This window comes from Cebidichthys violaceus, unplaced genomic scaffold, assembly GCF_023349555.1.
Source record: "Cebidichthys violaceus isolate CVI_PGR_0920_01 unplaced genomic scaffold, fCebVio1.0.p SCAF_19, whole genome shotgun sequence".
NCBI lineage: Eukaryota > Metazoa > Chordata > Actinopteri > Perciformes > Stichaeidae > Cebidichthys > Cebidichthys violaceus.
In genome coordinates, this window is record NW_027176361.1 from 846011 (window position 1) to 860299 (window position 14289).

Below are 14289 nucleotides of genomic sequence, written 5' to 3' on the forward strand. Positions count from 1 at the left end.
GTGTTTCAACGAAGAACTCCCGGAGGAACAAAGGACGTCTTGATCAAAAGTTAGAATAAAGCGTATTTAATAAAGTAAAAAAGCGTTGTGAATAGAGAGTACACATTCTCAGCTGAGGATTCCACAGTCTGCTGAGCAGTTAGACTGTCTCTTGCTCCACCCGCGAATCTCAAACAAAGTACAAACACAGGTACATGTACACCAACAGAAAAGGTGAGATTTCATCCCACTGGAGCTCTTCGTGATGATAGGATTTTATCAATAGTAAGATTACTGAGCCGGGTTATGTTTGTTTATAAAATCCTTCAGGCTCTACAACCATCGAAGAAAATAAACCCACCATCCAAACAATTACTTCTATCTGACTGAGGTTTGTGAACGTTGGTAGCTACAGAATGTATGTTTAAATGTACATCTGCTGTGAGGACAGGCACGTCTCTAGACCACCCACATCCTGGACCTCTGGTGTGTACTAGTACCCCTCTGACTCTCACAAGCTGAAACAGCATTTATTTTAGCCAACACTCTCTGTGAGCTTCAACTCAATGCTGCTGATTTCCATTCGAGTCAATTCAAGAGACATGATTGTGATTGTTTCTGCAGCTAGAACATGAAGACCACTGTGATCCTGATTCAGGGTCCTGTCCTACGCGAGGACATTGTTACTGTCATAACATGGACACTTGGCACAGGAACCAAAGATAGACTGTTATAAGGACACAGGTCTGGGTCTGAAGCAGCCTTTTGAAGTTCCTTCCGTCTGGTTTCTCACAGTCCAAAGACATGCAGGTTACTCACAGACTGGAGGTGAGAATGCATTTGTCTGTGTGTCCGTCTGGCTGAAATGTGTGACTTTCTGACGTACGAATACATGAAAACAAAAAAAAGTCCATTTCCTGCCAACTGCTCGGTCGAAAAACCCTCAAAACTACAGCAGACAGATAAAGAGGAAGGAGGTGTGCTGTGGACCTCAAAGTGCTGCTCTCACACAAAACAACTGAAGATGCAGGAATCCTCTTTACATCAGCTGCTGGGTAAGTCTAACTCAAATATGTGTGTGTGTGTGTGTGTGTGTGTGTGTGTGTGTGTGTGTGTGTGTGTGTGTGTGTGTGTGTGTGTGTGTGTGTGTGTGTGTGTGTGTGTGTGTGAGCTCGTCTCCAGAGATCAGTGAATGTCCTTTATTTATATTTCATTATCTATTCTATTACATTTTCATTCGTTATGTTTCATAAATGTAAACGTTGTTTTGGCAAAACGAGTCCGTGTAAAGCCAGCAGAATATATTATATTATACATATTATTATTTATTATATTATATATTATATTATATTATATATATTATTATTTATTATATTATATATTATATTATATTATATATATTATTATTTATTATATTATATATTATATTATATTATATATATTATTATTTATTATATTATATATTATATTATATTATATATATTATTATATATTATATTATATAGTTAGCTGACAAAAAACTCTATTTGGTCGTTATGGCAGCAAAGAACACAAAGTAGTAGTTTGAATTCTAACAGTATATCATCTGAGTGTACTTGGTCATCATTCATATGAATTATTCCGTCGGTTCAACGTTTATCAGATCTTGGTGGTGATTCTTACATTTTAAAGCTTCTGCATGTCTGGACAAATTAAACTGACCTTTATTCAAAATGATGCATTCTTCTCCAACTTTGAAATGCACCCTAGGTATTTATTTGACCATTATTTATATGATGATATACTTCCTTCCTGTGGATACAAGCTGCTCTGAACTAAGTGCCTCCTTGGTGGAATAACACAGTTGTTTGAAATTCACTTTGAATTTTCTCTCAGTTTCTCTGTCGACAGTAAAACCTCAAACTAACTCACGCTGTCGTCTCTCTCCTCAGTTGTGACCTCACTGCTGAGCTGCTCAACAGACCAGGGTCAGTGAACAGTTATTGTCTGAGTGTTCAGGACGGTGTGTGAGGAGAGAAACCGTTCATGAACACAATCAAACATGAAGTCAAACACTGAAGATCACGTGCAAAGATAAAGCTGCTCGTAATGAAAACGTTAAGTCATTCAATAAGTAAAGTAAAGTTAAATTAAATATTGTGTTTTCTCAGGCTCCTCTTGGGTCGTGAACATCCCATGTTAGTTTGTAATGTTTCCAGTTTGACACGATATGTGCAGCAGGTAGAAAGTAGAAATATGAGGAATGTGGATAAAGATCAAATCTTAACCATGTTTTCTGTCCTCTTTTCCCTCTCAGCTCGTCTCACTGTGAGTCTCAGCAGCTCTCAGGTCTTCAAAGGAGGATCTGTCTCTCTGAGCTGTGAGGAGGACGACCCCTCTGGATGGACTGTGAGGAGAAACACAACCAGAGAAACCAGGACTCAGTGTGGAGATGGATGGGGACAAACAGCTGGTTCTTCCTGTAACATCAGCTACATGTTTCTTTGGCACAGTGGAGTCTACTGGTGTGAGTCCAGAGAGGGAGGAACCAGTAACAGCATCAACATCAGCGTCTCTGGTAAGATCAGACTGTGGAGTCAGTGTTGATGAAGCTGTGTGTGAACGGATGAACTGGACTTTGTCTCTGTGTTCAGATGGACCGGTGATCCTGCAGAGTCCCGTCCTCCCTGTGATGGAGGGACGTGACGTCACTCTGTCCTGTAGGACGAAGACGTCCTCCGACCTCTCAGCTGGTTTCTCTAAAGATGGATCCTTCATCGGGACTGAGCCTGAAGGTCTCATGACCATCCAGCGTGTCTCCAGGTCTGATGAAGGCCTCTACAGGTGTACCATGAGTGATGGAGAGTCTCCACCCAGCTGGCTGTCCGTCACAGGTGAGGAGGTGAAAGGTAACTCTTGAGTGACCTTGTCTTGTGTTCTTTAATGAGTTTAGATACTTTGTATTAAGTCATTTTGTTCGATACCTTAAAGGTAATCGAGCACCGAGACCTAGTGTAGCATTAAAGCATGGTGGACGTAGCATGGCAGCTAACTAGCCAGCTGTCTGCCTGTTAGCTAGCTAGCTGGCTGTTAGCTAGCTAGCTGGCTAACTCCACCAATGCTTTAATGCTCCACTGGTTCTATTGACGCTTCGTAACGTTACGACTCCGCCGATGGTTTTAGTCGTTAAAGAGACTTACGTTCATGCTGAAGTTAGCCCGCTAGAACGGTCGCTACGACATCGGTACACATAAAAATGGCCGCCATATTTGAATGTTCTACTCTTATTCTATTTCTATGGTTTTATGAGACACATTATTAGAAGAGGAGCAGTGAAAGTGGTGAGCCTGTTATCCATTCATCTTTTATGTCTGTGCTATTAAATATATTTATATATGTTTTGTTTATTTTAGAGAAACCCACCACTACACCTCCTACACCCTCCTCTTCCTCTGGTCCTCCCTCCTCTTCCTCACCCCCCTCTCTCTTAGATTCTTTTCTCCGACCCTGGTGTCTTGCTCTTTTATCTTTCGGTGTCCTGGTTCTACTGGTTCTACTGGTTCTACTGGTGAGACGGTGCATCCATCGGAAACCTGAAGGTTAGACTCAAACAACAACAACAAAAGATGAATTATGATTAAACATCACATTTCACTGTTGACGTTCTCATTTCTATAAACAGTTAAAGGTTTAATGTTCAAATAATTACAAACTGTTTCCTGAGGTGAAACCTCCATCAGGACCATCTCACCACGAGGTCCATTGAGTATGTCCAGGAGCTTTTGACCATGTCACATGATCTTCCTCAGCAGAGGAAGTTTGATATTGAAGATCATCAAAATCTAATTTCCGTTTGTCTTTCGTGAATAAATTGATTGATATTTATTTATTATTTTGGCTCATTTCAGCTGCCGCAGTAGAAGTCGGAGGTGATGACGTCACAGATGACATCACATACAGTGATGTCATAGTATCCCGTAAGCTGCAACAGCCAATCAGACGGAGCAGAGGTAAAGATGCTCTTATTGATTGTTTTAGAGGACTCGATGGTACTGTGTGTGTGTGTGTGTGTGTGTGTGTGTGTTCTTGTTTTTATATCCTCGTGAGGACTGATTGGAATTTTAGACGTTGAGAGGACAATTTGGATAAAGAGCATTTTTAGAAAGGCTTTTCATCCAGATACTGTACATATTAATGTAAAATGTATGTTTGTTTGTAGTCCCTAAACCTTCAGACAGTAGGAGGTCTATTTCAGGCGTTGTGCTTTGCATGTGAGAATGTTTTGTACCTTGTGGTTAACAGAAGCCAACAACACTGTGGTCATCTAGTTTCCTCTTTCTGAGTAAAACATGTCAGCAGGACTGTTGATGAAACAAAGAGTTAATATTAAGAAGGCATCAATGTGCAGAATCACACTTCTCTGTATTCAGATCACAAACAACATATCTACAAATGAGGAATGCGTTTTACTCAAACACTGTTATTGATTTGTAGACGTCAAATTATTAATGAGCATTAATGGAACATGAATACATACAGAGGAAGAGGAGGAGAGAGAAGAGCTTAGTGCATCCTAGGAAGTCCTCCAGCAGTCTAGACCTATAGCACCATATCTAGAGGCTGGTCCAAGGCAAACCTGAGCCAGTCCTAACTATAAACCTGAACCAGTCCTAACGATAAACCTGAACCAGTCCTAACGATAAACCTGAACCAGTCCTAACTATAAACCTGAACCAGTCCTAACGATAAACCTGAACCAGTCCTAACGATAAACCTGAACCAGTCCTAACGATAAACCTGAACCAGTCCTAACTATAAACCTGAACCAGTCCTAACGATAAACCTGAACCAGTACTAACTATAAACCTGAACCAGTCCTAACGATAAACCTGAACCAGTACTAACTATAAACCTGAACCAGCCCTAACTATAAACCTGAACCAGCTCTAACTATAAACCTGAACCAGTCCTAACTATAAACCTGAACCAGTCCTAACGATAAACCTGAACCAGTACTAACTATAAACCTGAACCAGTCCTAACGATAAACCTGAACCAGTACTAACGATAAACCTGAACCAGCCCTAACTATAAACCTGAACCAGCTCTAACTATAAACCTGAACCAGTCCTAACGATAAACTTGAACCAGTACTAACTATAAACCTGAACCAGCCCTAACGATAAACCTGAACCAGTCCTAACTATAAACCTGAACCAGTCCTAACTATAAACCTGAACCAGTCCTAACGATAAACCTGAACCAGTCCTAACGATAAACCTGAACCAGTCCTAACTATAAACCTAGTCTAAAGTCTAACTCTTTTTCCATGTTGATTCACATGTTCTCATTTCTGTGACACCAACATATTCTATTCTATGGATGTCATATTTAAATTTAAAGTGTTAATAACTGTGCAGTTTGTGTGACATCCTGAAGAGTCGACAAGTCAACGTGTCGACTTATCTTGATTAAAGCTGTCAGCTCTGTGGCCTTAACTTCCCTTCACATCTGATGGGTCACTTTTCATCTTTCACAGCAGCAGAAATGTCTAAACATTGACTTCACTTTGAAGCTTTATTCTAATATTTGCTGCAAAAATGTAGCAATATTTCATTCTACCTTTTTCTTATACTGTGAGAAAATAGGTATTATTGATTGTAGTAAGAGTTTACTAAATGCTTCTGAATTATTTTTGTACTTTGTATTAGCAGCAGTCGATATACTAGCAGTACTGGTATCAGTAGTAGTACCTGCATTAATGTAACCTGTATGTATTCCCCAGAGAGTGATCCAGCTGCAGTGTACTCAGCAGTGAGACGAACAGAAGACGTCACTTATGGACAAATAGTCATCGGAGACATCAAATCAAACAGGACGAGAGGTACAGCGGCTCTTATGCGTCTCCATTGAGGACCAACAGCAGAAACATCTGTTCACATCTGTTTCTGTTCACATCTGTCAAACAAACAGGACTTTGTTGGGGACGATTTTCCGTCAAATTCAGATTTGAGGCAGAATATAAAAGTGGCGATGTACTCAACAGACAAATATACTTCTGCATCTCAAACTGACTATTACAAATATTAGTATATATATATATATATATATATATATATATATATATATATACTTTTTAACTCTGCTTTTAAAACCACAGCAGCAACGCCCTCCTGTTGATTCCTCTGAACTGGTGTGAACATGTTCCTGCATTTGTCCGGTTTGAAACTTGTGGTAAAAAGTGCTGAATTGTTTTAATCGAAGCGAGCGTCCTCGTGGTCGTCCAGCTTCCTGTTTCTGATAAACACCCTCAAACTATATCTGGTCTACAATCATGAAGACCAGATACACAAACAATACGAAGACAAGATTGAACTTTATTCATCCCGAAGGAAATTCTCTAGCCAGAGATATAGATCAGAAAAAAACATTGAAAATATGAAGTTTATAAACAGTAAACTTACTTATTTGATAAAATAAGTAAACTAGAATAGAAATGGCATTAAACAAAGTAATAAAAAGGTAGTATTGCACATGATATTAAAAGGTAGTATTGCACATGATATTAAAAGGTAGTATTGCACATGATATTAAATGGTAGTATTGCACATGATATTAAATGGTAGTATTGCACATGATATTAAAAGGTAGTATTGCACATGATATTAAATGGTAGTATTGCACATGATATTAAAAGGTAGTATTGCACATGATATTAAAAGGTAGTATTGCACATGATATTAAATGGTAGTATTGCACATGATATTAAAAGGTAGTATTGCACATGATAGTAAATGGTAGTATTGCACATGATATTAAAAGGTAGTATTGCACATGATATTAAAAGGTAGTATTGCACATGATAGTAAAAGGTAGTATTGCACATGATATTAAATGGTAGTATTGCACATGATATTAAAAGGTAGTATTGCACATGATAGTAAAAGGTAGTATTGCACATGATATTAAATGGTAGTATTGCACATGACATAGAAAGGTAGTATTGCACATGATAGTAAATGGTAGTATTGCACATGATATTAAATGGTAGTATTGCACATGATAGTAAAAGGTAGTATTGCACATGATATTAAATGGTAGTATTGCACATGACATAGAAAGGTAGTATTGCACATGATAGTAAATGGTAGTATTGCACATGATATTAAATGGTAGTATTGCACATGATATTAAAAGGTAGTATTGCACATGATATTAAATGGTAGTATTGCACATGATATTAAATGGTAGTATTGCACATGATATTAAATGGTAGTATTGCACATGATATTAAAAGGTAGTATTGCACATGATATAGAAAGGTAGAACCTGCAGTAATGCAGTGTGTATGTATTCCCCAGAGAGTGATCCAGCTGCAGTGTACTCAGCAGTGAGACAAACAGAAGACGTCACTTATGGACAAATAGTCATCGGAGACATCAAATCAAACAGAACGAGAGGTACAGCTGCTCTTCCTTCTCTTTGAACCACGCTAGCTGCTCCCCCTGCCTCCAGTCTTTATGGTAAGCTAAGCTAACCACGCCTTGACTCCGGCTCCGTACTGACCACACTGACATGAGACTGAGATATTGATCTTCTCATGCTCAGAAAGAAGAAGAGAATTTAAACTATTCCTTTAAATAGATGTTGGTAATCGAGATGTAAGCTCAGAAAAACTAAAAGTAAAGATCTTTAAACCAGTTATAGTTAGTAAAACAAAGAAATATTATTATTATCCATCACTGCATTGTCTTTAATTTAATGTTGACATACTTTGTATGAATTATCAGATATATATACAGTATATATTTAATTTATATATTTTAAGGGTAATTATTCATTACTGCTGTAATAAACATCAAAGAGTTTGTTTTAACAAATAACCCAAAAATAAAATCATGTTGCACTTTTTTTGACAGTAAATTACTTTGAAGGGAAACTGTCTTTTAATTTTAATGTTTATTGTTAAAGACACGTCTAAACTAACCCACCAAAGCTGTTCATTTTTCCCTATTATATTATATTTCCATTTTCTGATACTTTGTCTACATTTCTGAAAGAAATATTTTACTTTTTACTGCAGTACATTCACCGCAGACACTATGTTTTGCATACATAGTTTTAAATATTTCCTTGACTAAACGTGATGTTTAGCCCGTGATGGTCTGTGGGCTCATGGGAAATGGTGTTTAGTAAATGCTGCTGCAAATAAACAACCATGTTGGACTGTATTTAAAAACAAACTACGAGCGAGCCAAACAAAATACTGAAGGTTTGTAGATATTAGCTATAAACGTTAGCATGCTAATATATTAGCCCTTCAGCCCGAGGAGTTAAAGATGTGACCTGACATGTCAACAAACGGACTAATATTAATGCAAACCGACTTTAAATTACATTTTAAAAAAACAACAACCTCAAATTACAAAATGTTATGCTAATAATTAAGACAAAATGATCTAATTCTGTCGTTAGCTTAGCACTGAACACACATTAACAGCAGATCTACAGTTAACGTTAATAAATCATTTGGCCCAAAGAAATATATTTTCCTGTTTATAGAATTAGATAATTTAGAACAACAGATTCTGTTCTCATATTGTTTGAACTTGTTTGTGTTCAGAGCTTCCACCAGATCCAGACGTCCTCTACTCTTCACTGAGGTAGACATCCCACCAGTCCAACCAGTCCCACCAGTCCAACCAGTCCAACCAGTCCCACCAGTCCAACCAGTGACACCAGTGACACCAGTGAAGTCCAGCCAGGTGTAACTGGTCCTCACACCTCAGTACATGTTTATTATTTGTTGAGACAAACAACTCAAATTTACAGCATATTTATGTTTTTTTTGTTCAAAAAGTAAAACTAAAGATTAAAATAATATATTTAATTACTTATTTTTTCCCTCCATAAGTTTTTCAGTAGGAACAGCAACATGTATTTCTCCTGAACACAGATATTTATACATCATATTGTTATTTATATTGTATTTTGATGCTTCTCTGCAGGATCAATAAACGTTGTTAGTCGTTTTTGCTCGTGTGATGTGGGTTTCTCAGAGCTGACGGGTGGAACGTTTGACTTGTTCTGGTTGGTTGTGGCTAACCGACTCACCGCAGACTATAAACAGCATGAAGTTCATCCAGCGGTTTGAGATTCACACAACTCACAAACAGTCTGTGTGTCTTTAGGGTTTTATTCTGCAGTCTGTGAAGTTTAGAAGTAGAAAGCAGGAATATTAGTTTTACAACAGACTGCTTTTATCTTTTCAAGACTTCTCAAAAACGTACTTCAGTCGTCCATGGACACGTCTCGATTCTCTTCCTCCGTCTCACTGAAGACGTGAGGAGAGAGGCAACAAGGAAGCATGTTTCTTTAGAGACGTCTCTTTATGTGACCTGTCATCTGAAGACACGAATGACACAGTCGAGTCACAGTCGAGTCACAGTTATTAATACGGCCGAGTCCCAGCTGTCAAACAGCTCTGTGGTGACACGTTGTGTCCTAACAGCATCAATAAAGGTTCACATCCACCAGCTCAGCAGCTTTGTTAAAGTCTCTGCATGTCTGACAGGAAACAGTTTGAGAAACATCTGCATCATCAGAACCTGCTTTGTTCTGTATTCATACTGTGGAATAAATCATCGTGTCTATGAGGACCGTACTTCCCCTCTGTTAACAGTCTGCCACCTCGTGGTGTTTAGTTGTACTGCATCTCCACTGTTCTCAGGTAAACACCCTGACAGCAACACACTGAGCATGCTCAGTGATCCAAACTCCCATGATGCAGTGCAGCTGCAGAACACTGATATTCCACATCAAACACTCAAAGACAAAAGAAGGCAGAATATAGTCACAACATGGAAGAGTTCACAATTAGAATTAATATTAGAACTAGAGGAGAACAATCCAGTCACAAGAGGAATGAAGTTGAATGATGATACAAGACATTTAACTTCTGATTAAACGATGCAGAAGACAAAGTGTGAATGTGACCTCACAACCGCCCACATGACCTCATGATCTGAAGTGATGAGTAAAGGGAGGACGGACACCTCCACCTGGAACATGACGGTGTTTCAACGCCACCTGTCTCTAACTGGTCCCCAACTGGTCTCCATCTGGTCTCCATCTGGTCTCTACTGGTCTCTACTGGTCTCTAACTGGTCTCTACTGGTCTCTAACTGGTCTCTACTGGTCTCTATCTTGTCTCTAACTGGTCTCTACTGGTCTCTACTGGTCTCTATCTGGTCTCTACTGGTCTCTACATTACATCATATGTTGTGTGTTTTCACATGTTGGTGCTGCTGCAGGGCGTCGTCTTCTCTGCTGAAACATTTTGAATAATGTGTTGAACTTGTGCAGCTATAAGCTGATTTATTAGATATGAATTATGACCATTGTGCAGCAGCTTCACTGAGAACTCTTCAACACACAGCAGGAAGTCTGCAGAAATTGTCATGGAGAGAAGTTCAGACCGGGCCAGTTGATGAAGTCTGAACCACTGTTCACCCTCTCTATTCTTATTCTATATTTAATACCTTAGTGTCCTGATGATCTTTGAAGAAGAGTTCGATGCAATAGAGTTTATTCTTCAAGTAAAGAACACAACCTGAGTCGTTCTCCGGACAATGGATAACGCGACTCTTCTTAGTTGACTCTTCTAGAAGAAGAAGAAGACACACACACCGTGTTCCAAGAAGAAGAAGAAGAAGAAGAAGACACACCCATAAAGCACATACTTAAAACATGAAGACAGCCATGCATCAGTTGACTCACAGCCAGCGAGACGTTAAACTGAAAATTAAAGGAGTTTTTAATATTTTGAGCTGCTGTACAAAATATGCACAAATACAATATCAATAAAAACAGTGAATATGTAAAAGTAGCACAAATTAAGTAGTTAAGTGTTATTCCTCAAATACATTCTGTGTGTTTTTAAAGTTTATTATTAACTTCCATCATTCTGACTCGTTGATTCAGATGAAATAATGAACTGCTGTCATCTAATCTGTACTTGTTAAAGATTTGTTCACATTATTTCATAACCACATTTAATGCAGATCTACTTTGTAGATTATACATAAATAATCCTCCAGACTCCCCTGAGATTGATTTGGTTTTACATTTTTTAACAGTAATTCTCTGAGTTTAATAAATCACAGTTTATCTTTATCCTTTTCATGAGCAGGAAATATATTATACATGTGTATATTTATATGAGACCTCGTATTACTAATCTAAAGTACATTTCACATCGTAGAAGAAATGTATGAAGAACCCGACATATGAAACACAAACAGAGTACGAGACAAACACCTGATTTTAGGATATTTGATTTCAAACAAAGCTATGTCTGTCTAAGGCGGTGAATAAAGGTGAATAAAAGTGAATAAAGGTAAATAAAGGTAAATAAAGGTGAATAAAGGTGAATAAAAGTGAATAAAAGTGAATAGAGGTAAATAAAGGTGAATAGAGGTGAATAAAGGTGAATAGAGGTAAAATAAAGGTGAATAGAGGTGAATAAAGGTGAATAGAGGTAAAATAAAGGTGAATAAAAGTGAATAAAGGTAAATAAAGGTGAATAGAGGCAAATAAAGGTGAATAGAGGTAAATGAAGGTGAATAAAGGCAAATAAAGGTGAACAAAAGTGAATAAAGGTGAACAAAAGTGAATAAAAGTGAATAAAGGTCAATAAAGGTGAATATAGGTGAATATAGGTAAATCAAGGTGAATAGAGGTGAATAGAGGTGAATAGAGGTGAATAGAGGTAAATCAAAGTGAATAGAGGTAAAATAAAAGGTGAATGAAAGTGAATAAAGGTAAATAAAGGTGAATAAAGGTGAATAAAGGCAAATAAAGGTGAATAGAGGTGAATAAAGGTGAATAAAGGTAAATAAAGGTGAATAAAGGCAAATAAAGGTGAATAAAGGTAAATACAAGTGAATAAAGGTGAATAAAGGTAAATACAAGTGAATAAAGGTGAATAAAGGCAAATACAAGTGAATAAAGGTGAATAAAGGTAAATACAAGTGAATAAAGGTGAATAAAGGTAAATACAAGTGAATAAAGGTGAATAAAGGCAAATACAAGTGAATAAAGGTGAATAAAGGTAAATACAAGTGAATAAAGGTGAATAAAGGTAAATACAAGTGAATAAAGGTGAATAAAGGCTCTCAGTGATAACATCTCTCGGCTGTCGGGTTAGTTTTGTGTACGTTGTAATATTTATAGAAATCTCACATTTTTTAGAAGTGATTGGTTGAACCACACAATCGTGGAGGAGAGTCAAGGTTCACATGTTATCGTGAATCTCACTGCTTCTTCTTGGTCAAACCCCGCCCCCGTGCAGCCATTTGAGCGCTCTGATTGGACAAGCAGAGTACTTATTTAATATTCTTTATAATACTTGTTTTGATCTTTTACTATGTCTTACTTTAGTAAACTTACTTTTACAAAGAGAGATCACATTACACATCAACACTTAAAGCTACAGAGCACCAGGAACCAGGATGTAGAGTCACAAGTCCTCACTGTGTGTGTGTGTGTGTGTGTGTGTGTGTGTGTGTGTGTGTGTGTGTGTGTGTGTGTGTGTGTGTGTGTGTGTGTGTGTGTGTGTGTGTAGAAACACACTAAAAAAGTAGAAAATGAAACTGTGATCACTTCAATGTTGACCTGTTAACTTGAGTTCTGTAGTCGTTGACTTTATTCTTAACTCGTGTAAATAGAACAGTTTATAGTTTATGTTTAATTAATCTAATCCGATGTTATTTACATATATATACCTATATATCCCAGCATGCATTGAGGTCCTCCAGAAACCCTTTTCTCTAATTGGTCTGTTTACTGATGTTGGTCTTTGTTCTGAGAGAGATTGAGGACATTCTTTTTAAGAGTGTTGTCATTGTTCACACAGGTGTGTCTGTCAGTGTGTAGACACACCTGTGTGAACAGGCAGTGCTCCAGGTGACTTACCTGTACCAACAGGTTCTACTTTCAGCTTCACTTCTTCACAAAGGAAACCAGCAGCTGCTCCTCTTCTGAACAAAAGGTGCTTTGAACATTTCAATCATTTTGAACAATCAATACAAAATATATTTTTAATATTTTGAGCTGCTGTAAAAAAATATAAAAATATGCACAAATACAATAAAACAAGTTGCACAAAAGTTAAGTGTTATTCCTCAAATTCATTCTGTGTGTTTTTAAAGTTCATTATGAACTTCCATCATTCTGACTCGTTGATTCAGATGAAATAATGAACTGCTGTCATCTAATCTGTACTTGTTAAAGATTTGTTCACATTATTTCATAACCACATTTAATGCAGATCTACTTTGTAGATTATACATAAATAATCCTCCAGACTCCCCTGACATTGATTTGGTTTTACATTTTTTAACAGTAATTCTCTGAGTTTAATAAATCACACAGTTTATCTTTATCCTTTTCATGAGCTGGAAATATATTATACATGTGTATATTTATATGAGACCTCGTATTACTAATCTAAAGTACATTTCACATCGTAGAAGGAATGTATGAAGAACCCGACATATGAAACACAAACAGAGTACAAGACAAACACCTGATTTTTAGGGCGGAGTTTAGCCAAGAAGAGCAGTGAGATTCATGATTATACTGATCGTTACAGCAACCAGGGAGATTACTGGTTCACGGTGAAGACTCAGGGTTCTGTAGGTCTTCTGGGTGTTTGATGAACTGATCGTCCACCGCTCCATCTTCATCTGATCTCTTGACCAGATGTGTTTTGGACACTCGGCGACGAATCACAACGACTCCAAAGACTCCAAGAAGCAACACAGAACCTGCTGCTGACCCAACGAAAGAACGACGGACGCGTTCGTTCATGGTGTTCTCATCGTTCATGGTGTTCTTATCGTTCATGGTGTTCTCATCGTTCATGGTGTTCTTATCGTTCATGGTGTTCTCATCATTCATGGTGTTCTCATCGTTCATGGTGTTCTCATCATTCATGGTGTTCTCATCGTTCATGGTGTTGGCTGAATTTGAAGATTAAAACACACATTAGTCATGTAAACTGCTCTACAGCCTGCTCCACTCTGAGCTCCTCTAACTCACCTTTAACCTTCAGCTGGATGGTTCTGACCGGCTCTTCCTCGATGATGGCTCTCTTTCTGCGTCTTGAATCTCCCGCTGCCACCAAACACTTGTACGTTCCGATGTCGTTGAGGGTCACGTCCTTCAGACGCAGAGACAAGTCTCCTCCTTTAAGCTGGGGGTCCACCAGCTCCACCCGGTCCTTAAAGGTGGAGTCTTGGTGGTCTGGATCAAAGTGGCCATCGGAGT

The 14289-nt window shown here is 38.0% G+C and overlaps 2 protein-coding genes across 3 annotated transcripts in view; one reads left to right on the top strand and one right to left on the bottom strand.

Moving 5' to 3' along the window:
• Positions 1 to 929: 929 nt before the first annotated feature.
• LOC137874421 (low affinity immunoglobulin gamma Fc region receptor II-like) lies at positions 930 to 8990 on the top strand. 2 transcript variants are annotated; one of them, XM_068713090.1, is made up of 9 exons: positions 930 to 1034; positions 1911 to 1946; positions 2276 to 2536; positions 2613 to 2852; positions 3372 to 3557; positions 3867 to 3968; positions 5744 to 5842; positions 7320 to 7418; positions 8582 to 8990. In XM_068713090.1, exons 1-9 carry the CDS (start codon positions 1004 to 1006, stop codon positions 8623 to 8625), a joined length of 1098 nt encoding a protein of 365 aa, XP_068569191.1. In that variant the 5' UTR covers positions 930 to 1003; the 3' UTR covers positions 8626 to 8990. The 2 variants fall into 2 exon arrangements, with proteins under 2 accessions (XP_068569191.1, XP_068569192.1); XM_068713091.1 differs by having other exon boundaries at positions 3450 to 3557.
• Positions 8991 to 13044: 4054 nt separating this feature from the next.
• LOC137874437 (programmed cell death 1 ligand 1-like) overlaps positions 13045 to 14289 on the bottom strand; it is a 2757-nt gene continuing 1512 nt past the window's right edge. The window contains exons 2-3 of the mRNA XM_068713119.1: positions 14062 to 14289; positions 13045 to 13982 (exon numbers count right to left, since the gene is read on the bottom strand). The exon at positions 14062 to 14289 is cut by the window's right edge and continues 126 nt beyond it. Of these exons, the coding sequence (XP_068569220.1) occupies positions 13633 to 13982; positions 14062 to 14289 (578 nt within the window). The 3' untranslated portion in view covers positions 13045 to 13632. The remainder of the gene's footprint in view (positions 13983 to 14061) is intronic.